Below are 27528 nucleotides of genomic sequence, written 5' to 3' on the forward strand. Positions count from 1 at the left end.
TGTGAGTAAACGGAAATACTTTCTAGTATTGAATATTCCATTATGTTGGGTATTTAGAAGAGTTTCTGTTATATTGGAGTTTTTGTACTAACTATTGTGTTGAAGAATGGAGCTTGTTCTTGGGTTGTGGCTGGCTATCTGAAGCCTACAGTATATGTTGCGTCACTCAATGAACAATATATTGCCAGTGCATTGAAGAGCTTCTACTTACTAAGCTAAGGAAAATCACATCCAGCGCTGATGCAAATTCAGATGAACTGGAAAATGCATTTGAGTATAGCGTTTTTTTAGATTTCAAATGAAAATTGATCAGATCTTTGAATGATTGATCACTGCCGTCACTTCTGAATACTCATGCCTATCCCTACGGAGAAGCAGTTCCACTTCCTATTGCATAAAATTCTTCCTCACAGATGTGTTGAGGTGTTGAAGGAATCAGTCTCAGAGCATGCCATCATCCTCTGCTCAGCATCCACCCTTTAACACAACTTCATCTGTATCTTATTAACGCACATGTCTCACTGTATTCTCAACTGTTCTGAACGGGTGCAGCTGATGATGTCATATGATATCATGTAAGCCAGCCACTCTTGAGAGATCAACAGGCCCGCCAATACGCTTATGGCATAAATATATGTTGATGACATGGCATGAAATAAGTTAATGTCAACAGAATTCCGCTTGCAGCTTATTGGTTAAACACTGGCAGATTTCAACATGTTAAGCTGTTTGCACCTCTGATTCTCAGTGGATAACTTATAGAACTCATGTTGAAGTTATAAACTGGAAAGAGAAAGACAGAGAAACTAGAAATGATTGATCTCTTCTGTTACACCTTAAAATGTTAATAATTACGTTTTAAATGGATTTATTTGTCACCTATGTTTTCCCTATTGTCTCACGATGAGTGAAATTTAGTGAAAGATTTCTATTCAGACAATACTTCATTCAATAAAAATTCCTCCTCCTGGAATTCTTGATAAAAAAGAAAGAGACTTAATACTCGTTGGAAGACTGACCACAGATACAAATCAGGACTTATGAAGTGCTCAAAGACAAGAAAAAGTAGCTACTCAAGCGACCTCCTCCAAAGAAACGCCATACGTAAACAACAATAGCACGAGTGTTTTCTGCAAAAGAATAGACAAGGTTTAGTCGCTTTCTGGGAAAATGGCAAATGATGGTTTCAAATGAGATGCCAACATCTCGGCAGACCGCCAGTAGTTCTCACTAAACAATCGACCTTTCAAAGAATTCCAACTCCACCAGTGCCTGCACATAGTCATATTTCCGAAACCACAGCAGATTTGGTTTTCCTTGTATTTCTAGGGATTCAGTCGGGGATGATGGAACTGCAGTGATACAGTGAACACACCAACGAAGATAAATAATTAGTTGGGTCATCCCCAGTTATTCTGATTGAGAAGTTATGTTAATCACACATAAAGGAGATCAACTCATAGCGGTGACATTAGAGAGAAACTCCAACATTTCCACAGTGCAAATCTTCCTTCGGAACATGACTTCTGGTAAACAGGGATTACTGTGGTCAGCTATGACGTCAAAAGCTCTACAGCGGTGCATAGCACATGCACATTCCCTATGCAACTTACATCGGTTTACACATAATCTAGGCAACATTCTTGTACTTGATGGAACGTTTTGGTCCAAATCCAGTTAGGAATTAGGAGGATCTTCAAGTAAACATGAAAAGAGCCTACACGTGGTAATGAAATAGCATTGTTCCAAAGATCACCTTGTTTTAAAATACCTAACACTGTCTTAACTAAAACCCTTGAAATTTTTAAAAAGTGGTCAAGGGATATGTTTTTGATAAACAATGAAAGATCTAGAACTGTACATTGGTTACGATGCAAATTTCTCTCAAATGTACTAATCCCGAAAGCTGGACAAAAGCAATTTTCTAGTGAGATTAAGGACCGTGGGGCACCAAATCAAACCTCTGTAATCGTTCCATCATTAGCAGTGGAGCTGGTAGGAGGGTGGAGCTTATGGAATACCATAGTCAGCGGACTTGACATGACAGAGGTGAGAGTCTTAGACCAAGGGGGACCAGGTTGCAGGAGGCTGGGGCCCCTAAAGCGGATGAGTTGGCCAGTTGTCTTGGCCTCTGTCTCATTGGCAGGGGGGTCCTGTCAGCTCAAAGCAGGGGTGCCCTTTGAAGCCATGACAGCAAAGAGGGCCAGGTCAGGGAGAGGAATAGCAGATGGCTGGGGGTTTTCTGAAGGCCAGAGTTACACACATGCAGGGTCAACCCCCCTCCGTGATTTACTCCTATGTTCCAGAGCTTTAAACCTACTCTCATATTTCCTAAGGTCCCATAATGTATGAATCCAAAACCTAAGTCTCCCCATTCAAATTAATGAGTGAGTGCCAAGTGAGAGGGAGACACACGGGTGACCCAAATTAGGTAGAGGTGTCAGAGCATATTTACCAAAGATCAATATCGTTTTTGGATCAGAGCTGAGGTAATTAATGCATGGGATCTCAGAATATGTGATTGTAATTGATTCAGATCTCAGAATCAACGTCACTCAGAAAACAGACTCTCAAACCCAGCTGTGAGTTGACCACAATTTACTTGAGCCAAAATCTTACCTACCTCACATCAGATCAAAATCAAGTCTGTTTTATTCAGCTACAGTATAGTGGAGAAAGAGCTTGCACAATATGGGGTGGAAAAAAGTCCAATAAACTTAAGAAAATAGTGAGTGGGCATCTTTAGTGACTCTACTCCTAAGCAGCAGGTGTCGTCACAAATGGTCAATCATCACTACACATCAGTGTACCATTATTTAATTAACTGCAACATTACTTCAGTGGCAATGTTTATGGACAACCTGCGCTCTCAGAATAGATACATAAATAAATAAGGTACAAAAGCTGTTACTGGGATGGTACACTTCTGTACTTAAAATATACATCTTTGTACTTTATTTAACCCAAAAGGGTGACTTTTTGTACCTTAAAAGGTAGATCTGTACCTAAATTATATATATTATTACCTTTTGAAAGGGTACTGCCTCAGTGGCAGTTTTTGTACTTTTTTCTGAGAGTATAATAATATGATAATAATCTGTTAATAATTGGTAGCTCAGTTGGAAAATCCTTCATGTAAACACCTCAATCAATCCGAAATACTGGAAATTACTAGAAAAGAAAATACTGGATATGCAAACCACATTAAACCTATAAAACCTTTCATCCCTGTACATAATTTCTACAGTAGATGCTTCAAATAACAGTGTTACAACTGGCCCCCTCTTACAACCATCCCCGTTCTCCTCTATTCTGATCATTGTACTGTGATAATTGTCTGTGCAAAGCTAATCTATGCTGGTGGTAGATAAATATGTGATTCGCACATTTCCCAAAACAATTGGAAACACTCTGCAATGTTGAGCTACTATATCAGTGGGTGGCAAGTTAAACCATTAATTTCACATGCATGCTGAAGTGGCCAATACAGAAATGCTGACCAGAGACCCAGTATCTGGCCTTAAGTCGGAAAGTGTTAGCGTATTACTGCCCAAACCAGAGGTGCCCGGCCGAGGCCAGAGGAACCTCAAGATGGCACAGATGGCATTTACTGGCATTCTAATGCCAGGCGCTGGACGGAAAACAACCAACAGCTGCATCCTTCTCTTTGTTTCTTTTGGCTTCGTTGGAAAATTGAAAAGGAACAGAGAGACACCACAAGATTTGAGCGGGGATTTGCTGTGCCTAATGCTGACCAGGCACATTTCGCACTCCAACTATGAATTACGTTAGTTTTGTTCTGTGGTAAAACAGATCCAAATCGAAGACAAGTTACAAAGTCAATACGATTTTTTTTCTGGAAGAGGTAGCAAGAGTATCTAAACACTAGCCAGAGCCTGAAAACATAATTGCAATAAAAAAATTCACCTGGAATACAACGAAAAAAAAATTTCAAAGAAGTATTAGCATCTTTACAATAAGGTTCAGTGTATTCATTGCATTAGGTACCGTGTGAATGAGCAATTTGAAGAGCACATTATTCATTTTATTTATTTATTCAAAAGTCTCACCTGTCCATGTATCTTCGCATTGAGTCTCTCAGCATGACGCCCTGGGGTGCGTGAACAAATGGCGGCTGCCGCAGGAGCCTATAGTGCAGCGGCTCACATTCTCGACACAGCGGACAGTCGGGTTTGGACGTGAGCAGAGTAGCATCAATTTCCAAATGTTGCTCCATGGTGAAAAACTGCACGCCGTACACCTTCTCAAGCACATCCAGCTTGATGGTCAGCGGTGTGTCGCAGAACAAATTGCTGGGACCCAGAGACAGGTTGTTGCCACCGACAGTCAATAAGATGATATTGTGGATGGCAGGCAGAACGGTTTCCTCCTGGGAGGAGAAGGTCACCCACACTGTGAGGGAGTCAGGGACCACCGGATATGCAAACTCCAGCTGTAACATGCAGCCTTGCAGAGGGCAGGGAGGAGGCACCATTCCTAGATCCATGCCGTTATGCGGACTCCACGTGCGGACGCTGGGCTCGCATGCCTGCTCTACATCTGGTGGTCCTAAGAGATACATCAAATGCATTAAAGTTAGAATTTCAAAGTTTTCATTTGTGGTATGCTGTCGTCTTTTTGATATTCCTTTACCAGTTCATGACAGGACAACTGTAAAGGCAGCTGTTTAAAATATAGATAAAAAGCGATTATTGTGATCTAGTAGAAGGGGAACTACAGTAACTTGAGGCTTGCAAAAAAAAAAAAAAAAAGGATATGAACCAGATTTTCTCTATGGCTCCTAAGCCAAGCTTTTGCAAACAAAATACAGGCCTTAAATTTCATAAATAGGATCACTTACTACTAAGTGTTAATTTTGTCAAGTTTCAAATGTCCCCTTTCTTCTTTATCAAATTTAGTCAACCTATCCTATTTTGTATGTATTTATTTATTTTTATTTAGTCAAGTTTTAGTCTTGGATCTAAAAAAAAAAAAACTAAAAAAACTTATGGTTAAACAAATAAATGACAATGAATTTTCTCAAAATTATAATGGCAATTACTGATCATTATTGTTGTTTGAGACACTTTCATCTGAAAGCACGAAAGCTCTGATTGGGGCATTTTTTTAAAGATTTTGGATATACAGTTGTGGTAAAAAAATGTACATAAACTTTGCAGTATCTGCAAAATGCTAATTATTTTACCAAAATAAGAGGGATCATACAAAATGCATGCATTAATTTTTTTATTTAGTACTGACCTGAATAAGATATTTAACATAAAATATATTTACATATAGTCCACAAAAGAAAATTATTTATAAAAATGACCCCGTTCAAAAGTTTACATATGCTTGATTCTTAATGTGTTGTTACCTGGATGATCCACAGCTGTTTTTTTTTTTTTTGTCTTTTATGATAAATATCTTATTCAGGTCAGTACTAAATAAAAAAAAATGTATTTTGTATGAATATTGCATGTTGATATAGTCATAGTTAGCGTTTAATGATGTTGTTTTAGTCTTGTCTTCGTCTCATCTTTCATGTAAAAAAAAATGTTGTCAACAAATATTTTTTCGTTAACGAAACACTACTTAGTCAACCTATCCTGTGTTTTGTTTAGTCATGATTTCATTGAGTAAAAGTCTGGGAATTTAGTCAAGTTATAATATTTTAGTCATGCTGCATAATGGTTAAACTGATTATGACAATTATTTTGCTTGAAAATATAAAACGCGATTACTGATCATGACCGTTTTCATTTGAAACACTTTCACCTATAAGCACTGAAAAGATGGGGGATTTGCACTTGTGCCATCTGGCAACCCCAAGCATTAAAACCAGTGTAGGTAGATATTTTTTCGACCACACTTTTTTTTGACATTTTTATTGAGTGAGTTTTTATTGTTTTAAACTACATTTTAGTCTCATCTTTTTTCGTCAATAATATTACGTGTTGATATAGTCACTGTTAGTGTTTAATGATATTGCCGTCGTCTTGTTTTCGTCTTATCTTAGGTCATAGTTTTTGTTAACACTATACTACTTCATATAAATTCTATAAATATTCATGCAAAGTACAGAATGACTACAGTGCACATTTCAGGGAACACTGCATCATAGCACCACTAAAATAACACCAGTAACCCAGTTCTGTGCAGTATCATGAACTGAAGCAGGAACAATATATTGTAAAGTACAGCAGAAAAAGGAGTAGCGCATAATGAGAAATGCAGCCACACACTTGATGCATAGAGTCGCATGTTGTTAAATTCCATCTTGTCCGACCATTTCTCCTTCACATTCTCTCTCGTTTCTGTCTCAAAAACCAGAAATCTGAGCGACCCGATGATGAGGCCCGCACAAGGCTTTTGATTTCAGCCTGGCAATTACCTCTCGTGTGCTGCAGTCTAGCTATATTTGGAGTCAACAGCAACTCATTTGACGGGGAGTGACGTACCCCGACATTCATCAAATGTGGGGAGAAGCCAGGGCACTGCAGACAGTGTGTTCTCCTGCTTTTCCTTTGTGCAATTCCAAACTGGCAACAGCAAAAGCCATTTGCTAACCTCATTTCTGGGCAGTGCACAAAATTCCAGTGTTTAATCAACTGAGCACTGAGTTTTTGGTTGTCCAGGCCACATCATCTCAACACATTTATTATTGTGAGTATGTGTGTGGCCAGAATAGAAGTAAACATATGATAAAAATGTCTTCGATACTGCATGTTTACGTTCTCACCTCGCTTACGCTGCATTTGACGAGCCACAGCACTTTTTTTTTTTTTAAGATGGGAAAATATCTCCTTGCAAACACATGTTAAAAAAAAGAGCTTAAACAGCCGTAATGAATGAATTCATCAGGTAGTCATTTCATAAGATGAGTAACTGTCTTATCTCAATGACTCCGTGGTGGACTACTAACCCTGTCCCGGAGGTACTAGCAGCGTTCAAACTATACCGTGGACTTTGGGGGAGCCCACTTGTGGTTTTTTTATAACGGGGGGTTCGTGCGCATGCCTCAAGGGCTTACAAAGATCCATAACAGCTACAAGTGTATGCACTACTTGCTTTATATAACACTATGTAGGATAAATCACTATACAGGATTTACCCTATTATACTTTATCGACCAACCATCCCCGTTCTCCTCTATTCTGATCATTGTACTGTGATAATTGTCTGTGCAAAGCTAATCTATGCTGGTGGTAGATAAATATGTGATTCGCACATTTCCCAAAACAATTGGAAACACTCTGCAATGTTGAGCTACTATATCAGTGGGTGGCAAGTTAAACCATTAATTTCACATGCATGCTGAAGTGGCCAATACAGAAATGCTGACCAGAGACCCAGTATCTGGCCTTAAGTCGGAAAGTGTTAGCGTATTACTGCCCAAACCAGAGGTGCCCGGCCGAGGCCAGAGGAACCTCAAGATGGCACAGATGGCATTTACTGGCATTCTAATGCCAGGCGCTGGACGGAAAACAACCAACAGCTGCATCCTTCTCTTTGTTTCTTTTGGCTTCGTTGGAAAATTGAAAAGGAACAGAGAGACACCACAAGATTTGAGCGGGGATTTGCTGTGCCTAATGCTGACCAGGCACATTTCGCACTCCAACTATGAATTACGTTAGTTTTGTTCTGTGGTAAAACAGATCCAAATCGAAGACAAGTTACAAAGTCAATACGATTTTTTTTCTGGAAGAGGTAGCAAGAGTATCTAAACACTAGCCAGAGCCTGAAAACATAATTGCAATAAAAAAATTCACCTGGAATACAACGAAAAAAAAAATTTCAAAGAAGTATTAGCATCTTTACAATAAGGTTCAGTGTATTCATTGCATTAGGTACCGTGTGAATGAGCAATTTGAAGAGCACATTATTCATTTTATTTATTTATTCAAAAGTCTCACCTGTCCATGTATCTTCGCATTGAGTCTCTCAGCATGACGCCCTGGGGTGCGTGAACAAATGGCGGCTGCCGCAGGAGCCTATAGTGCAGCGGCTCACATTCTCGACACAGCGGACAGTCGGGTTTGGACGTGAGCAGAGTAGCATCAATTTCCAAATGTTGCTCCATGGTGAAAAACTGCACGCCGTACACCTTCTCAAGCACATCCAGCTTGATGGTCAGCGGTGTGTCGCAGAACAAATTGCTGGGACCCAGAGACAGGTTGTTGCCACCGACAGTCAATAAGATGATATTGTGGATGGCAGGCAGAACGGTTTCCTCCTGGGAGGAGAAGGTCACCCACACTGTGAGGGAGTCAGGGACCACCGGATATGCAAACTCCAGCTGTAACATGCAGCCTTGCAGAGGGCAGGGAGGAGGCACCATTCCTAGATCCATGCCGTTATGCGGACTCCACGTGCGGACGCTGGGCTCGCATGCCTGCTCTACATCTGGTGGTCCTAAGAGATACATCAAATGCATTAAAGTTAGAATTTCAAAGTTTTCATTTGTGGTATGCTGTCGTCTTTTTGATATTCCTTTACCAGTTCATGACAGGACAACTGTAAAGGCAGCTGTTTAAAATATAGATAAAAAGCGATTATTGTGATCTAGTAGAAGGGGAACTACAGTAACTTGAGGCTTGCAAAAAAAAAAAAAAAAAGGATATGAACCAGATTTTCTCTATGGCTCCTAAGCCAAGCTTTTGCAAACAAAATACAGGCCTTAAATTTCATAAATAGGATCACTTACTACTAAATGTTAATTTTGTCAAGTTTCAAATGTCCCCTTTCTTCTTTATCAAATTTAGTCAACCTATCCTATTTTGTATGTATGTATTTATTTATTTTTATTTAGTCAAGTTTTAGTCTTGGAACTAAAAAAAAAAAAACTAAAAAAACTTATGGTTAAACAAATAAATGACAATGAATTTTCTCAAAATTATAATGGCAATTACTGATCATTATTGTTGTTTGAGACACTTTCATCTGAAAGCACGAAAGCTCTGATTGGGGCATTTTTTTAAAGATTTTGGATATACAGTTGTGGTAAAAAAAAATGTACATAAACTTTGCAGTATCTGCAAAATGCTAATTATTTTACCAAAATAAGAGGGATCATACAAAATGCATGCATTTATTTTTTTATTTAGTACTGACCTGAATAAGATATTTAACATAAAATACATTTACATATAGTCCACAAAAGAAAATTATTTATAAAAATGACCCCGTTCAAAAGTTTACATATGCTTGATTCTTAATGTGTTGTTACCTGGATGATCCACAGCTGTTTTTTTTTTTTGTCTTTTATGATAAATATCTTATTCAGGTCAGTACTAAATAAAAAAAAAATGTATTTTGTATGAATATTGCATGTTGATATAGTCATAGTTAGCGTTTAATGATGTTGTTTTAGTCTTGTCTTCGTCTCATCTTTCATGTAAAAAAAAATGTTGTCAACAAATATTTTTTCGTTAACGAAACACTACTTAGTCAACCTATCCTGTGTTTTGTTTAGTCATGATTTCATTGAGTAAAAGTCTGGGAATTTAGTCAAGTTATAATATTTTAGTCATGCTGCATAATGGTTAAACTGATTATGACAATTATTTTGCTTGAAAATATAAAACGCGATTACTGATCATGACCGTTTTCATTTGAAACACTTTCACCTATAAGCACTGAAAAGATGGGGGATTTGCACTTGTGCCATCTGGCAACCCCAAGCATTAAAACCAGTGTAGGTAGATATTTTTTCGACCACACTTTTTTTTTGACATTTTTATTGAGTGAGTTTTTATTGTTTTAAACTACATTTTAGTCTCATCTTTTTTCGTCAATAATATTACGTGTTGATATAGTCACTGTTAGTGTTTAATGATATTGCCGTCGTCTTGTTTTCGTCTTATCTTAGGTCATAGTTTTTGTTAACACTATACTACTTCATATAAATTCTATAAATATTCATGCAAAGTACAGAATGACTACAGTGCACATTTCAGGGAACACTGCATCATAGCACCACTAAAATAACACCAGTAACCCAGTTCTGTGCAGTATCATGAACTGAAGCAGGAACAATATATTGTAAAGTACAGCAGAAAAAGGAGTAGCGCATAATGAGAAATGCAGCCACACACTTGATGCATAGAGTCGCATGTTGTTAAATTCCATCTTGTCCGACCATTTCTCCTTCACATTCTCTCTCGTTTCTGTCTCAAAAACCAGAAATCTGAGCGACCCGATGATGAGGCCCGCACAAGGCTTTTGATTTCAGCCTGGCAATTACCTCTCGTGTGCTGCAGTCTAGCTATATTTGGAGTCAACAGCAACTCATTTGACGGGGAGTGACGTACCCCGACATTCATCAAATGTGGGGAGAAGCCAGGGCACTGCAGACAGTGTGTTCTCCTGCTTTTCCTTTGTGCAATTCCAAACTGGCAACAGCAAAAGCCATTTGCTAACCTCATTTCTGGGCAGTGCACAAAATTCCAGTGTTTAATCAACTGAGCACTGAGTTTCTGGTTGTCCACCACATCATCTCAACACATTTATTATTGTGAGTATGTGTGTGGCCAGAATAGAAGTAAACATATGATAAAAATGTCTTCGATACTGCATGTTTACGTTCTCACCTCGCTTACGCGCCTTTTGGGGAGCCACAGCACTTTTTTTTTTTTTAAGATGGGAAAATATCTCCTTGCAAACACATGTTAAAAAAAAGAGCTTAAACGGCCGTAATGAATGAATTCATCAGGTAGTCATTTCATAAGATGAGTAACTGTCTTATCTCAATGACTCCGTGGTGGACTACTAACCCTGTCCCGGAGGTACTAGCAGCGTTCAAACTATACCGTGGACTTTGGGGGAGCCCACTTGTGTTTTTTTTATAACGGGGGGTTCGTGCGCATGCCTCAAGGGCTTACAATGACTTACAAAGATGCATAACAGCTACAAGTGTATGCACTACTTGCTTTATATAACACTATGTAGGATAAATCACTATACAGGATTTACCCTATTATACTTTATCGACACAAATTGATAGGTGAAACAACAAACAGCCACCCACAAATAGTCTATAAACAAAGCATCGGCTGTCTTTGAGTTCACATGAACAACGGTTAAAGTTACTCGTCGTCAGGCTACAGAAGAATACCATAATTCCTCCGTTCAATTAGGCCTAAGACATCGAGAGTCACGCAGACCTATACCAACCCAGCCACAACACATAATTGCGAATAACATGCCTTACCTTAACACAGAATCGACCACAGAGTCCAACGTTTATATTTGTGCTATGAATCTTTGAGTTAACATGTACTAAACATGAGTGGAATTTGCAATGCATGACAAGAATAGCATGTATAGTTATCTTTATTGAAGTGAATTAGGTTTAAATAGCCGTCATGCATGAATGAATGAATTATATTTTTGCAATTTTACACATAATAATCCACAATGATCACGTTACACAAAACTCAAATTGCACGTCAAAATAACAGTCAATATTTTGAGACCCCCCAAAATTTCACAAATCCTGTTTTCAGGGGAGCCCATGTCTTATTAAGGAGAGCCGAGCTTCCCCTAGCTCCCCCGTAGTTCGCACCCTGGGTACTAGTGTCAGGGTTCAGCCGCCACAGCAGGGTGGGCAGGTTTTCAAGGTGACCTGACAATTAAACCATGAATTAGGGCCTTGCATTTTCACTTGATTAGCTAATCCCATTGGGGTATTAGCTTGTCTAGGAAAGTGCTCATTCATGGAAAAAAAGGGAAAGTGGGGGGTTGGTGTTAGTGCGGCTGAAAACGTCCCGCTTAAGGTAATTGTGGTACATTGAACTGTGAGCACAGGTCTGCTTCGGGGAGCCTCTGTGCGATGTAGGAACACGGCTAGTGAAAAACTTTTGAGATCAAGATGGGTAAATGATACTGATAAATGATCAAATAGATTTAGATTGATCTTCCCTAGAGCCCTTGTGGCTGATGGTGACCAGGGTTATTAAACTAAAACATTAAAGATGCATTTTTGTTACTTATAAAATAAATTAAATGTTAATTGAAAAAGTGAAATATTAAAACAAACTTGTTTCGGCTGGTTTCTTTCTTTGTATCTCATTTTCATCAACTTGATCCAATAAAATAACTAACTGAAAGTGAAATACAAATGAATAAAAACTATATAGATATATTAACAAAAAAATTACTAATAACAATGACACACAATAAAATTTCTAAAAGTTTAAATAAAAAAACAAAATCACAATATAAAATAAATAATAAAAAGTAAATTCAAAATATTGATAAAAAATATAATAACTCAACTATACTAAAATAACACTGATAGTGTCTCTCAGCCATTGCTCAAACTAAGCCATTTTTAATCATTGGGTAAACCATTCTTTATGAATATTATTCTTTTCAATTTTGTCCTTATACACTTCCAGCATAAAGGCTCGTTAGGCTCGATAAGGATAACTATATAGCGTCCACACCAATGCACGTTAATTGTTTCTAATTATTATAAGCATGTTTATCAGCATTATTAATGAATAAGGCCTTTGTTTTTCATACACTGAAAGGAGGTGATTTATGCCCTCAAGCTGCAAAAAAATAAAAATATCAGCATACATTTGGCAGATGGTTTTATTCAAAGTGACTTGCATTGCATAAAATTATGAAATGTATACCTTGAATGCATTCCCTGGGAATTGAACCTACAACCTTGATGTTATTAGCACCATGCTAATATACTGTTCACTAAATACAAGGAAATTAGTTGTTCTGCTCTGTTGTCGTTGACCATTTTGACGTCATTCTAATTGTTCCTTTCAGTTAAGTTTACTGAACTGAGTGATATGAGGTCTAAGAAAGATGTCAAAAATTAGCCTGTAGCATATCTAAGTTGACAACAAACACTATTGGTTCTTAGTGTTGCGTGACTGATTATACTACAGCAAGTCTGAAAACTGCAACCATAAATGATATTTGAGAGCTGCTAGGACTTTAATGTGACTGTTCATCACACAAAGCTATCATATCACATCAGAAGCCTTGGAGTAAACGCTGTATGAAATAGTTGTACGTGTTTTTTGGAGCTTGGCAGTATAAATCACCATGGGAGACAGAAGCTCAGACATTCCTTTTGTGTATAAAGGGTTACTTAAGTGCTTTCGCACAATTCCTTGAACAATATTATGTTAGCTTCAAAACTATTTTAACATCCTGTGAGGTTTTAAAACTGATACTCATGAACATTTGCGTCACATATACAGCTTCACATGTATGGGTTTTCTAACACAGTAGGTTTGCATTGGTAGCTCACACGATACACGTTGCACTTGTGAGTTGAAGCACGAAGGTACGAATCTCGTGGAACTACTGCTAAAATAGTGCGGTTGCATCAGCAAATGTGTTCTCATATCACTTTTGCTTTCGTTAACACTATCGGTAGGTTTAGGGTTGGGTTTGGTGTAGGGGGCATGTTATTTTCCAACACAATTGAGAATTAACCTTTTAGCGACCCTTCCCGGACATTTGAACTCCCTGGAATAAAAATGCCGCAGTACGTGAGTTTTAGCATCACTCATTGGATAGTTAACTTGCCGAGAAACAAGGCACATAATATTGGTGTTTCAGAAACAATGCCACAAGCATGTATTTTCAATGAGCCTGGGCTGCTACAATCAACACAGCTTTCTTCACTGAAAGCCTGTCGTAAACTACTGTATTTAGGTTTACAGTAATTTAACTCTGGGATTAAATACTATTTGAGTTAACTTTACTGCAAATACAAACAGCAGGAGTGTCTTAAGGACATCAGCCACAAACCCTGTGAACTCCACGGCCGGCAGGTGGAGTGGCAATGCCATCGGGAAGACGCGGCAGAAGAGCGAGGGCGCTGAAATGCCGTCCCTGGCCGAGAAGCACAAACAGACAGATTGCCAAGCAGCTGTGCTGGGGTCTTCAGGGCACGTCACTTAGGATGAATACTGGCGTAAGAGGGGCTCCTTGAGGGGACTCTGATTAACAGGGCATCATTCCAAGAGTGAAAACAGAGAGCCGTTTACACGCTGGAGCAGCGGCAAGCCCAGGCATGTCTTCGTAACATTGCAACAAGTGCAGAGTGTGACACGTATTAATGTTTATGTGAGAAAGCTTGTATGTTTATTTTTAAGAGTGCGTGTGTGTGCTGCCTAAACGGAGAGTGCCATATCAAGGAAATTATGAATGGTCTGTCTCCAACTGTAGAACATTTAGTGAAAATTATGGGTTCTGAAATGAAGTGCGGTCTGATAATAAGGTTAGCAGCAATCTCTGACCCGTATCCATCACTGTCTGCGCGAGTTCATTATCATCAAAGCAGGTCTTTGAAGAGGAAACACTCCTCCGATTGATAATGAGTCTTTCCTTCTGCTAGAGATATGAATTAAAACTGCAAGACACCATCTCACCATAAAGGCATGAACGAATCTGCGTCCTGACCGTGGGAAGTGTTTTAACTGTAAGGAAATGCAACGTCTCCCGAGTGGCACCAAACAATGGGCGTAATGCTTTTGAAACAGCCTTGACCACAAAAACCATATACGCCATATATCACCAGGCCAAAAATCCCACAAAAAGCTCTGATTTGCAGAGTAAGAGTGAGATGTGAGTCGAACTAACTGACACGATGCTATTTTATGCCAGCCACGCTCACAAACAATTAATAAAAGCAGCTGTCTGCGAATTCTGGAGCAGCACAGCTGTGTAGACTATTTATAAAGGAAAAAAATAAATAAATTTAAAAAAAATCCCACCAGCAGCTAACTGTTCATTTTGCTGTTCACAGTTGCACTGAAAACAAGTATAAGACATACTGAAAGGCAAAAAAAATAAATGAAAATAGATGAAAAAAAATCTATTTTAAAGATGCATTCATTCAGCTAAGAATTCAAGTGTTGTTGTAGGAGAGATGGGACGCTTTGACAAGATCAGTGTGAGGAGCCAGGGTCACAACGCTCTGACAAGGTGAGGATTCATTTAAAATAATTTTTTTTTATAGTGTATCGACTTTTTTAATAGAATTAGATTTTTTATATACAATTGAATCTGCATTTAGACTAAACTCAACTAATAACCCTTGAAAATAATAATGTTGTACTACACCACTACTTGTTGGAAAAAGCAGGTTGTTATAGGAAAAACTACTGTCACACCGTTTAAAAACGTTACTCCCCAAGACTGCTCTGGTGTGACAATTCCCTAATCAACTCCAATGACTCAGTAAGCACTTTTGCCTGAGGTCAATGACAAATCTGGTTGCTGTTTAAGCAGTCTGACTGCGGTGTTAGAATGCGATATTGATATACAGTAAACAATGTCACATGGTCCAAGTGGAGAGTTTGAGAGCAACATGTCTCAACATGCTCCTTCTGAGGGGATTCCCCTGCCTCTTGCCTCAGTGAATTCCACCTGTCTCTCACATAACAGTCCCTCATGGACTGTCTGCAGGCCCACAAATAAATATCTCTGACTGCATTCAGTTCGACAAAATGAAATGCAGATATTCCAGAGCCAACACGAGGATTTTGGAAGGCTGTGAGAATAATTCCACTCTATCTGCGATGCAGCCGGTTAAACATAGTTTAGAAATAGAGCCATTAATTGATAGCATGTGTTAGCGATTTGGCAGACGCTGAGAATTCTTGGTTGTTTTGCACTTCCTCCAATCCATCCTCTCACTGTACTCAAAAAATGATTGCAAAATATCGCTGACTTCTCCTCTTTCAATATTTACAAAACAGAACATGCTTAGACATGTCTCTTCTCTGCCTAGATCCACATTTATATTCCACAACCTTTAATATATCAGATTGGATCTCTCCAAATGCTTGTGTATTTTACCACATATATTTGTAAAAAAAATAGTCCCCAGGTTATGTGCTATGCCACTGCAACCTCAGTTCACCTGTCATAGAAGTGGCCAGAGATGGGCGGAAACCACTCAACAGTAATGAAGTCTTGTTCCTGTTCTACCACTTGGGGAGCCATGGGGACTGGAGGGGGCCGGTACTCGGGTTGCCAGGTCTGGTAGATGAGGTCCAGGTAGCAGTGCATGCGAGCCACCTGGTTAAGCGTGAATGAATCAGTGCAGTCATCATCTGGGGAAAAATGGAGTGTAAGTTCAGTAATTAGGCCTAGTTATTAACAGATTCATAGCACATGAAAAAGCATTCATGTTGAGAAGGTCAAAGATCAATGTGGAAATCAATCAAATTATTTTTATTTTTGGCAGTGGACAATCTGAGGTGACACGAGTAACAGCTACTGTTGAGCAAAAAATTAATACAATACAGTCAAATAAAAAAATGTGATAATGCTGTATAAACAACAACAACAACAAAGTTGAGAAAGTTTGCAAATGTATTCAAACTTCCCAGAGTTCCATAGTTTAAAATCTGAAAATGTATAATAAAAATATCAATTATAATTGTAGAATGCTTGTTGAGAAGGTCAAAGATCAATGTGGAAATCAATCAAATTATTTTTATTTTTGGCAGTGGACAATCTGAGGTGACACGAGTAACAGCTACTGTTGAGCAAAAAATTAATACAATACAGTCAAATAAAAAAATGTGATAATGCTGTATAAACAACAACAACAACAACAAAGTTGAGAAAGTTTGCAAATGTATTCAAACTTCCCAGAGTTCCATAGTTTAAAATCTGAAAATGTATAATAAAAATATCAATTATAATTGTAGAATGCTTATAATCTAAACAAAGAGTAAAATAAACTGACCATTTCAAAATTTTTACTACAACTACAAAACTATAAACTACGACTTTTGCCTCAATAAATTCATAATTTGCTGCTTATTAATAGTAAGGTAGTTAAGTTAAGTTTAGGTATAGCGTAGGTTTAAGGGATCTAAAATAAGGTCATGTAGAATAAGGCATTCAGCTAATAAACAGCTAATATGCATGCTAATAAGCAACTAGTTAATAGTGAGAATTGGTCCCGAAACTAAAGTTTTACCGTCTTTTCCAATCCAGATTAAGTTGAATTTTAGAATAGAATAGAAGAGTTTCCATAGAAATGTTCTTACCTGCGTAACTCATGTAATTATTAAAGGGTGTGTGAACAAAATTGCGGTTGCTACATGTTTCGTTGCCAGGCTCAGGGTCCCTGCAGTGCTTGTATTTGGGTGTGGGGTTAGTGTCGGCACACAGATCTCCAGTTTCCAGTGACGGCTCGGTCTCTAAACACGCATCGTTGCAGGACTCGATCTCTGAGATACCTCTGAACACATGGTACAATCCCAGACTGTGACCGATCTCATGGATCATGGTATGAGTGTGGCCAAATGTACCGTAGAAAGACGGATTCAGAACGATGCCACCTAAGAAGAGAGAAGGAAAAAGAACACAATGTAAACCCTAATGTGTGTGTGACTAAATATTCAGGATTGTTGAAGTTTTTTTTAAAGAGTGCTGTTTCCCAAGCTTCTTTTTTATTAATTAGAATTAGAGGAATAAAATCTGCATTTAAACTGTCAACCAAATCCAAATTTTCTCTGGTATCTGGTACAGATCGGATGTTGTTGAAGGTTCTCCTAGAGCACGAACATGCAATAAAATATCATGTTCGGTCATGTTCTTATTCAATACAACTGCTTCTCAAGTAATTGTAATCAGACAGTAAAAAATTAACAAACCAAACCAAAAAATCTGTGCACTGTCTTACAGGGTAAATGCAGCTAAAAGGTACTGTAATTTTGATCATATTCATTTGCATACTCTTCACTTCATTGAATCAGATACGCTTCCCTTAAGAAAATAAGCAAGGGTCTTGAGAACAGGAACCACTGAATGAAGGTAAAGGAACAGAGTGTGTCAGACAGAAGGTACGTTTCCATTACCCTTCAAATTGCGCAAATTGAAATTGCGAATTGAAAATATGTCTAATGGAAACGTGTCAATTTCGCAAAAATGGCCATATATCACAAAAAAGTTTTTACGCTCGCATGAGGTGGTTTTTCAGGCAATGCGAAAAAGGAATAATTCGCAAAACTGCAATGGAAACTGCTTTTTCGCATTTACAGGTCACATGGCGTATGTAAAAAGTCATATGATCATTCTTCAATGTACTATAACCTCCAAGAAACACTTCACAAGTGGCCGCGCTCCAGTATAAGGGGCTTTCCCTACTATTAATGCTTAGACAATTTACACTGCACACGTCTGCAGTGCAGTGTGGCTCTGATACGGTCACTGAAGCTGACTGCGGCCATTCAGTGCTTGTGTTTGTTTTTATACAGTCTATGGTTTATTACGCCACGCACGTTTATGAAGCGGCTCTCTTTGCTGCTTCTGTAAAGATACACGCATAAGCCTCCTTTGAATAAATATAGCCCGAAAAAGGAATAATTCGCAAAACTGCAATGGAAACGGCTTTTTCGCATTTACAGGTCACATGGCGTATGTAAAAAGTCATATGATCATTCTTCAATGTACTATAACCTCCAAGAAACACTTCACAAGTGGCCGCGCTCCAGTATAAGGGGCTTTCCCTACTATTAATGCTTAGACAATTTACACTGCACACATCTGCAGTGCAGTGTTGCTCTGATACGGTCACTGAAGCTGACTGCGGCCATTCAGTGCTTGTGTTTATGTTTTTATACAGTCTATGGTTTATTATGCCACGCACGTTTATGAAGCGGCTCTCTTTGCTGCTTCTGTAAAGATACACGCATAAGCCTCCTTTGAATAAATATACCCAAAATCCCACCAAAATCCATTGCCATGACTTATCGCGAGAGGCAAAATGTTAAGTTTAAGTCTCATAACATTGGTTAATGGAAACGCAGTCATTTCACAATACTTTTTTATCGACAATTATAAAATATCGCCAAAGTTTTGCGCAAATCTGTAATGGAAACGCGCCTAGAGTAAGACCTAAATGATTGCAGGAATGCAATTCAGACTCTTGACCTGGACTGCATTTATGCAGTAAGTTCTATACCTAGATGTGTCAGTGCCTCCTTATCCCATGGCCAGGTAGCAACTCCAGCCAGGTCTTCATCTGAGGAATTGGCGAAGAAGATATTGAGGTGCGTGGAACCATCCAGCTTGAGGATCTCTTTTAGCTCCTTCACATCCAGATAGGCCCTGGAGCAAGAGATGGAGACACTTGATTAAAACGAGCACAATGTTTATAATATACACAGAACAAATACTTATTTGTTCCAACAGTCATGTTGCATGATAGAGTGCTGCAAGATTATCGACTTTAATATTAGTGGGCTTAATTTATTTGGCAGCCACTGCTTATTTGACAAATCCATGAATCTACATTCCCCCCAGTGCAAGTTGCTGGAAAACTTGTTCTACAGAGGATGAAAAAGGATAGTTACTCCTTTGAAATGAGATGAGATGCTACCTCAAAGCGAAACTATGAATGTCTGTCAATGTCTAGCTGTTCTTATGTAGTATACTGATGGGTGGTTGATACGAGAGTGATTACTACAATAACAATTCCGGTTTGTGCAATTCGGAGTTTTGAACAGAGACACCACGGATCCTTCGTGATATTCAAGATTTGAAGTCCTGTTTTAGATTATGCAAATATTGGCTCTTGGCCCTTCACCTTAAAAGTTTAAATTGTCACTATAATTATCAGTACATGCAAATTCTATTTATGCAAGAATAATCAGAACTAACAAGTTTTGATCTTTCATTTGCACTCTCTCTACTGTGCCAAAGGAGAAGCTGTCCAGCAACTGTTAACATCACTCATGAATCCATTACAACCATGTTCTCTCTTTCCCCAGTCTGGTCCGCATTAAAGAGGCCAAAGCAGGTGTGCAAATATAAGTGTCTTTCCACAGACAGGTGCTTTTATGAGCATGTAACTCAACGTGCTAGACCGTTTTACACCAGAGCACTCCATTAGGGCAAAAACATTAACGTCTGTAAGTTTTATGGGCTCACACGACTGTAAAGCACCTGATGAAGGACCTCCCTGAGGTGACCCATGTGACACCTCAGGAAACCCCATTCATCAATTAACCCATCACACACAATAGCCCATGGAAAAGCATGGATGTTGCGAGAGAGGCAGATGATAACGTAGTATGGCCTTTCACATGTGACTAATCTCTGGACCAAAGCCATGACAGACATTTTTCTTATTACACATCTATAACATGCCCAAAACTGGCAGACATCCAAAGCAAGGCATGAATTAATGCATACGGCATGAGTACATGTTGAGGATTCACACAAGCATTTCACTTTTGCCTTAGGGTTAACCACTACTGTGTCTAAGGTTTACACCATCAGATCCGATCAGTGATCTTGTGAAGGTAAAAACACAACCTCTCTTTACAGATGGGATGTTTGCTTGCAAAAACAATGTGACCCTGTACACATTCTTCAAAAAGCATGGAGAATAACTTAAACACGTGCCTAAAACATGTAAGACATCATAAGCTGATATCATTCACATTTTTCAGGGACTCCAACCCGATGTCTCCTGTTAGCTAGATTTCCAAACAACCAAAGTGGTAACAGGCTCTGGATCTACAAAAATAAACGTCCGACCACACAGCCATTGTTGTGCCACGCATGTAGCAGAGTGTTCATCCAGAATTCCACAATTAAGAAGGAATGTTGATGAATGTTTGGGGTGCAGCCATCAGTATGTCTCCCTAGATGTCCCATAATCAAAACAAAATAAACAACCACTTGGGGTGCTTATCTGAAAATTCTTCTTCTGTTCTCACTCTAATCTTTCTAAACCATCTTTCATCCATCAGTTGCAATATTTCCATTGAAAGCTCAGGTTTGGCCAACTGCTGATTTCTGTTACTGGATTGGATATCCAGTGATAAACAACCTCTTGATGATTGCGACGGGATAATATTTGGGAAAAACCACCTGCGTGTTTTTCGTGACGGATGTCACCTCAGAGCCCGCACACGGAGTCATTTGAAGAGCTTTAGGAGGACTATTGGATGCAATTCTGCGGCCTGGAATGTGTTCAAAATGGCTAATAGAAAACATTGCTTTCCTTTGAAAGAGAAGCACATTTAAGGCATGCAGAAGAAATTCAAGGACAATACTGGAATACTGGGATGAATCATACAAAACAAAGAAATAAAATCCTTGTTTTCACTTATCAATTCATTCACTATTTTTTCTCGACATGGAATGTTTAAACTATTCTCATGAACCTTCGTGCACTTCTGTAAACAAACGTTTATGAATACATTTTGAAAACAAAATTGTTGCTTGGAGACCAGTCTAAACAAGAATCAAATATGCTTCCTTGAAATGTTGGCTTTTACGGTCTAGTCCGCCAAACTAAAACAAAAGCCACCAAAAATCTACTTCTTAAGGCAATAAGTCCTCCATAAAACAAATCTCATAATTTAGGATTACTACAGCACGTGTGTCCTTGGGGCTATATCTATTTTTGTGAAACAAATATAGCAACCTTTCATAGAGTCCAAAAGTTAAACCAGACCTTATCCATTGGTGGAATTGTAAACATGTTGTGCTTTCTATCCAATGGCCTCAGGTACTCAGATTAAGAAATCCAATTTCCTTTTACTCTTTTGGCGAAAATACTGTTGTTTAAAACTTTGAGCAAATCGCCACACAGTAGGCAGTAACAGCCTTGATGAAAACATTTTTTCTTGAAGTACTCATGAAAAGCTAAAAGAAAAGATCCCACTGCAATAACTGAAGAGTTGTGAGAGAATCAGCAATGAAATACAATTGCCTTTACAGATTACCTAGAGCAGTCCTTCTCAAATCTGTCCCGGGGACGCCTCCATCACTGCAAATTTTGGAAGTCTTACTCATCTAGCACAACTAATGGCAAACTCACTACATGATTGGAAGACTAGCCAAATCACTACGCAACAAGGTTTCTTCTCAGCTGCCGTTGTCTTATCATAGCTGTGAGCATACTACACAACACAATGCTGACAAGGTGCACACACTACAACACATTCGGTGAAGAGGTGTTCCCGACCATCAGCGGAAATGTTTTCTCACATAAATTCTCATGAGAAATTACAGCGATTATAGACCATTTCTTGATACATCAAATAAACAGTCATGTTCTTGCCAAAGCTATACAAGTTTGCTTTCCAGTTCACGTGTCCAAACACACCGAGGACCACTTGCGTTCTTCCTTGAAGACATTGTACGTTTAATTTGATCGATCTTTCGCCATTTATACCATCTGCACTGTGATTGGCTGGATTAGTTCCACCTTGTCATTGTGTCACTCACATTACGAGATCACGTGGCGATAATATCAAACAGGTTTGAAAATGTCGGAGTGTCTATGATAGATCGAGACAGGTTCGGTTCACGTTGCTGAACTGCTCATACTCAACGAGCTACTGCGACCGCAACGAGCACTGATTTGGTCGCAATCCGGGTTTTTTTTAATCGCAGACTCTGGAAATCTGTCTGTGACAGCAATTGTTCGCATCCATTTCAGACCTTGAGCTTAGAGTACCCTCTCATGCACGCTTCCACTACTGACTTTCATTAATACTGACTACTGATTGTTTGAATACCTTTGTTAATTATGATGTTTCATTGAATAAATAGCTTTTTTCACTACTTGCCAATCTGTGTTGGCTCTCGTTCATGTTGCAATTGTGAGCCGGTTGTAACATAATATACCAAAGATAAAAATGAAGACCTAAAACTGGCAAATATTTTCTACACGTGAATGATTACTGTTACATGACTATCCTCTGCTGACTGGCGAATGTGAAGCCAAGCCAAGGAAGGTTGATGTTCCTTACATCCAGATTAGGAGTGCAGCTTATGTAGGCAACCGGACCCCACCCCTAACTGGACCATAGCTACAGTAACTCAAGTAACTTTTATTTGTATAGTGCTTTTTACAATACACCTTTTTTCAGCAGCTTTACAGTTAATGTTTACAATACCTTAATGCCTAATTGTCCACATTTAACAGTTCAGATCTGGGCAAACACAATGATCAACAATCAGTTGTGATTTGCTCTGTAGTATTTATTGCTTTAGCTGAGTGAGCTCTATGTATGCGGCTAAAGTTGGATATATTTTTGGATATCAATTTGCTATGTGGTGGTATTGAGGATAAAGAAACACCTACAGAAAATTTTATGTCTTCAATTCACCTATGCCGCATGTCTTTGGATTGTGGGGCAAACTGGAGCACCAAAAAGAAACCCACAACAACACAGGTAGTAAACGCCTCACAGAAAGGACTCCTGGTTCAGCTCCTGACTCTGAGACTTAGGCTACTAGATAAGGTGTATTTAAAAACTACAACTGTTTAGACTTGCTGATCTTAAGCTCTTACCTTAAATGAGAAGCTGGATTGAAGCAAGTCTTGGTCACATCAGTGATGCTTGGGTTACAGCAATCGCCATTATCATATCCATAGTTCTCACAGTTGCACTCTGGATCGCAGACGCCATTCCCTTGTTTATGTTCAGGACATCGCGTCCTGGGCTTGCAGTAACCAGCATCAAATCCAGTCAGGGTGTGATTGCATTCAGGGTCACAATCCTCATCACCCACCTTACTAATATCACAGTTGGCGAGTACCAGACGGTTATACAAAGATGAATTGCTTACATTGTGCACAGTCAACTTCCAGGTGATGTTGTACATGCTAAAGGCTTCATTCATATGCTGATGTTGCAGGTGAATCTGCTGATCTGTGACTGTAGGTTTGCGCTGAGAGTCGTCAAACACGTTTACAACACGATAGCGTACCGTTTTGGGGTGACGGAAGCTCCAGAATTGATTGTAGTTGCGCACCACTTCTGTGTTATCACACACCGTCTGACCGCAAGCTGGAGGCTCCAGGGTGGTGTCTAAAGACCCCAACCCTGCACGAGGACCCTCATCTGGTATTGGGAAGCTGCCATCCTTCACAGCCAGCCATTTGCGTGCTGGGTGTTCAAATGTCTCACGGATCACCAGGTCAACCAGGTCCTCGTGTCCATGCATGTCCCTTATGATCTGCCTCTGAGAGAGTGCCCGTCGCCACAAACCAACACGCTCCACGGAGCCTCTGTAGTTATGATTCAAGGCATTTCCACCCACCATCAGCACCTTGAGTTTTAAATCAGATCAATCCATTACATTTACATTTACATTTTTGCATACAGTGTGTGTATTACATAAGATCTGGCAGCTTTTTCAAAGGTGAAGAGTGTAACTTTTTTCTAAAAAAAAAAATAATTTCTCCTATTCCAGTACTATACCAGTAGACAATACTATGTTATGAGCTCAAAAGACTTCTACCATAGTATAAGATTTGTAAACTAATGCATTATGACATTTGCATCGCATAATGAGCTCCATATATGTCTTTTCTGGCATAGTAAACTTGCTCAGTAGTTTACCTGGTACAGCACTGCACTTGCAATGCAACGCTCTCGGGTACGAGTCCCGTAAAATATGAGTCACGAAAAGAGAGATCAAAGACTTGTAGAAGCAGGATAAAATGCATAGCTGCTTCTGTAAACGCATCTCATGTTTGCTTTTGATAACGCTATTGATTAGGTTTAGGGTAGGGTTTAGTGTAGGTGGTACAATATTTTTAAATGTGATGGCACTGCATTTTTCATTTCATTTCTGGACAGCGGTGATACGTACAACAACCCGTGTAATAAAATGTTGTCAATTGCACATTAATTTGTTTCAGGTAAAGCTGAACACGCTTTTAGTGCTCCTCACTTGACATTTCACTTTGAAAGTGTCAAAAAAACATGCGAGAGTTTGTCTGTTTTGTTCACCTAGAGGCACAGAAATTACACGCTTCACCTTTAACTAATAATAGAAAAAATATATAATAAAAAAAAAACGTATTGTGTGTGAGTCTCCAGAATATTGTGTAAAAAGTTAAACTCTGAAACGCTAAAATAATTAAACTTACCTTACACTTTTTAGTAAGTGGGCTGAAGACATCACCTGACTGTTCCCTGCTAACAGCTGTCTGAGCACCATTGACATATAACTTCATATAGAAGCCATTGTAAGTCACAGCTACATGGGCCCAGTGGTTGGGCAAGTAGCGGGCATTCGAATGAATGAATGTAACTTTGTGTGCTCGGTCCGTTTTAAGAGAGAAGAAGAAACGCGGGTCACGGTTTCCCTGTTCACTCACAGCTTTAATTCCCAACAGCCATCCACGATCACTGGAGGCGTAGAAGCATTTGTCGAAGAGACCTGTGGTTGAAAACGAGAACAAATGAGTCAGGAGAGAAATCCAAAAGCATAATGAACAACAAGTCAAGAAACAATACTCTAAAATTTGCTTTGGAAAGTAAACAACAAACTATAAGGGGAAGGGATAGGATCGGGAAACGGCATGAGCCTTCATATAGGCACCACTGAACAAGGCGCACTAGATAGCCTACAAGAATGCACCCAACAATAAGTTTTTATTATTATGTTTTATTTTTTATTTTAATTATTTTTTTAATGCCAAATAATAGGATCAGTATGCTAGTTCACTTGCATTCCTTTACAATTTTTTTATTTTATGTTGTTTAGTTTAGTTTTTTTTCTATTTTTGTAATGTCCAGACTTCACTTTTTATCTAAAAGTGTTTGTTCATTGTCACAGTTCTTTGGTTTTATATAGTGATTACTTTTTTAGTTAGCCATTCCTAAATTCTCAAAAAATAATATTCAGCTCACCACACATATCAAATTAAACAAGCACAAGGGCTTAGGGGTATTCCACCATCCACACACTGTCACGCTGTGCCTATTGTGTAGGAATGAGGAGCGCGAAGACGACGGAGAATAACACAAGAAACAATCTTTATTCATCCAAATAAAGACTCAATAGCAGGAACACACACGTTGCACAGGGGTTTGATGTTAGATACCGGACAAAGGAACGGAACATTCTTTAAATACATGACTAACGAGGGACTAAACGAGAAACACCTGAAATCAATAAACACAATCAACATGGGAGAAACTGGGTCACGGAGCACATCACAAGAACACAGGGGCAGTCCAAGGGCGTGACATTACCTCCCCCTCCCGGAAGGTGCGTCCACGTGCCTCACAACTTCCAACAGGGAGGGGGGGTGGGCGTTCTGGAGGCTTCTAGGGACAGGCTTACATGGGACGGTTAGCCTCCAGGGCAGAACCCGTTCCGGGACCCATGGTGGATCAGGCAGTTCAAGGGGCCATGGCAGAGCAGGCAGACTAGGGAGCCATGGCGGAGCAGCCAGACTAGGGAGCCATGGTGGAGCAAGCAGACTCTGAAGCCATGGTGGAGCGGGCAGCTCGGGAAGCCATGGCGGAGCAGACAGTTCAGGGGGCCATGGCGGAGTAGACAGTTCTGGGGGCCATGGCAGAGCAGACAGTTCAGGGGGCCATGGCGAAGCGACCTCCGTGACCTTGGCATTCATCCCGGCCTCTACTGCCGGAGACCTATAGCCCCCCACCCCCAAAAAAAATTTCCTTGGGGAAAATTTCGGGTTCTGAGGCCCTCCGTGGACCTGACGTAGGAGCAGTGGCCCTCTCCCCCATGGGAACAGGAGCCCTCTCTGGGCTGGATGTAGGAGCCCTCTCGGGAACCACAGCCCTCTCTGGTCTTAACTTGGGAACAGGAGCCTTCTCGGGGCTTAACTTGGGAACAGGAGCCCTCTCTGGGCTGGACTGGGGAACAGAGTCTCTTTCTGGGCTGCCCTCTCTGGGTTTGACTCTGGGGCTGGAGCCGACACTGGAGCGGACTCAGGGGCTGGAGCCGACACTGGAGCGGGTTCAGGGGCTGGAGCCGACACTGGAGCGGGCTCAGGGGCTGGAGCCGACACTGGAGTAGACTCAGGGGCTAGAGCCAACACTGGCGTAGACTCAGGGGCTGGAGCTATCAGTCTTTTCCTCCTCAGATTCCTCCTTTGGTTTAAGGTGAGGGAGACAGATGCTGTCAGCTGAGGGCTTGGGAGTGAATTGGCCGGGGGGCTTGACAGTGGAGCGGCTGACGGACTTGACAATGGAACAGCCGGTGGGCTTGTCTTCGGAGCGGCCGGCAGGCTAGAGAGTGCAGCGACCGGCGGGCTTGACTGCTGAGCGGCCGGTGGGCTTGTGAGTGCAGCAGCTGGCGGGTGTGAGAGTGCAGTGGCCGGCGGGCTTGACAACAGAGCGGCCGGCTGACTTGACAATGGAGCGGTCGGCGGACTTGACTGCGGAGTGGTTCTGGTTCAGGGCCGGATGCTCTCCAGACACCGGAGGATCCCTAGTCCAGTGGTGTCTGGGAGGTCAATGGGGTGATGGCAATTGGCAAAAGGAAGGTCCTTACAGGCTAGGGCAGTGGTTTCGCAGCGGTTTCCATAACCGCAAGCAACGGAAAACAAAACTTTCAAAAACAGAAACAGTGAGAAGGGGCACCGCTTACTGTTTGCAGGTCCGGTGTTCTGTCACGATATGCCTACTGTGTAGGAATGAGGAGCACGGAGACGACGGATAATAACACAAGGGACAATCTTGATTCATCCAAATAAAGACTCAATAGCAGGAACACACACGTAGCACAGGGGTT

General features: G+C 40.1%; 1 protein-coding gene across 1 annotated transcript in view; it reads right to left on the bottom strand.

The window, feature by feature from the left end:
• LOC107556005 (pappalysin-1-like) overlaps positions 1-27528 on the bottom strand; it is a gene marked incomplete at its 3' end in the record, with an annotated part of 64013 nt that overhangs the window by 17583 nt on the left and 18902 nt on the right. Inside the window, exons 3-10 of the mRNA XM_016238972.1 lie at positions 24905-25197; positions 23318-24078; positions 18965-19110; positions 17046-17339; positions 15905-16097; positions 13740-13869; positions 11798-11858; positions 7917-8415 (exon numbers count right to left, since the gene is read on the bottom strand). Coding sequence (XP_016094458.1) covers positions 7917-8415; positions 11798-11858; positions 13740-13869; positions 15905-16097; positions 17046-17339; positions 18965-19110; positions 23318-24078; positions 24905-25197 — 2377 coding nt within the window. The remainder of the gene's footprint in view (positions 1-7916; positions 8416-11797; positions 11859-13739; positions 13870-15904; positions 16098-17045; positions 17340-18964; positions 19111-23317; positions 24079-24904; positions 25198-27528) is intronic.

The sequence above is a fragment of the Sinocyclocheilus grahami genome, unplaced genomic scaffold, assembly GCF_001515645.1.
Source record: "Sinocyclocheilus grahami isolate Dianchi unplaced genomic scaffold, SAMN03320097.WGS_v1.1 scaffold553.1, whole genome shotgun sequence".
Lineage (NCBI taxonomy): Eukaryota > Metazoa > Chordata > Actinopteri > Cypriniformes > Cyprinidae > Sinocyclocheilus > Sinocyclocheilus grahami.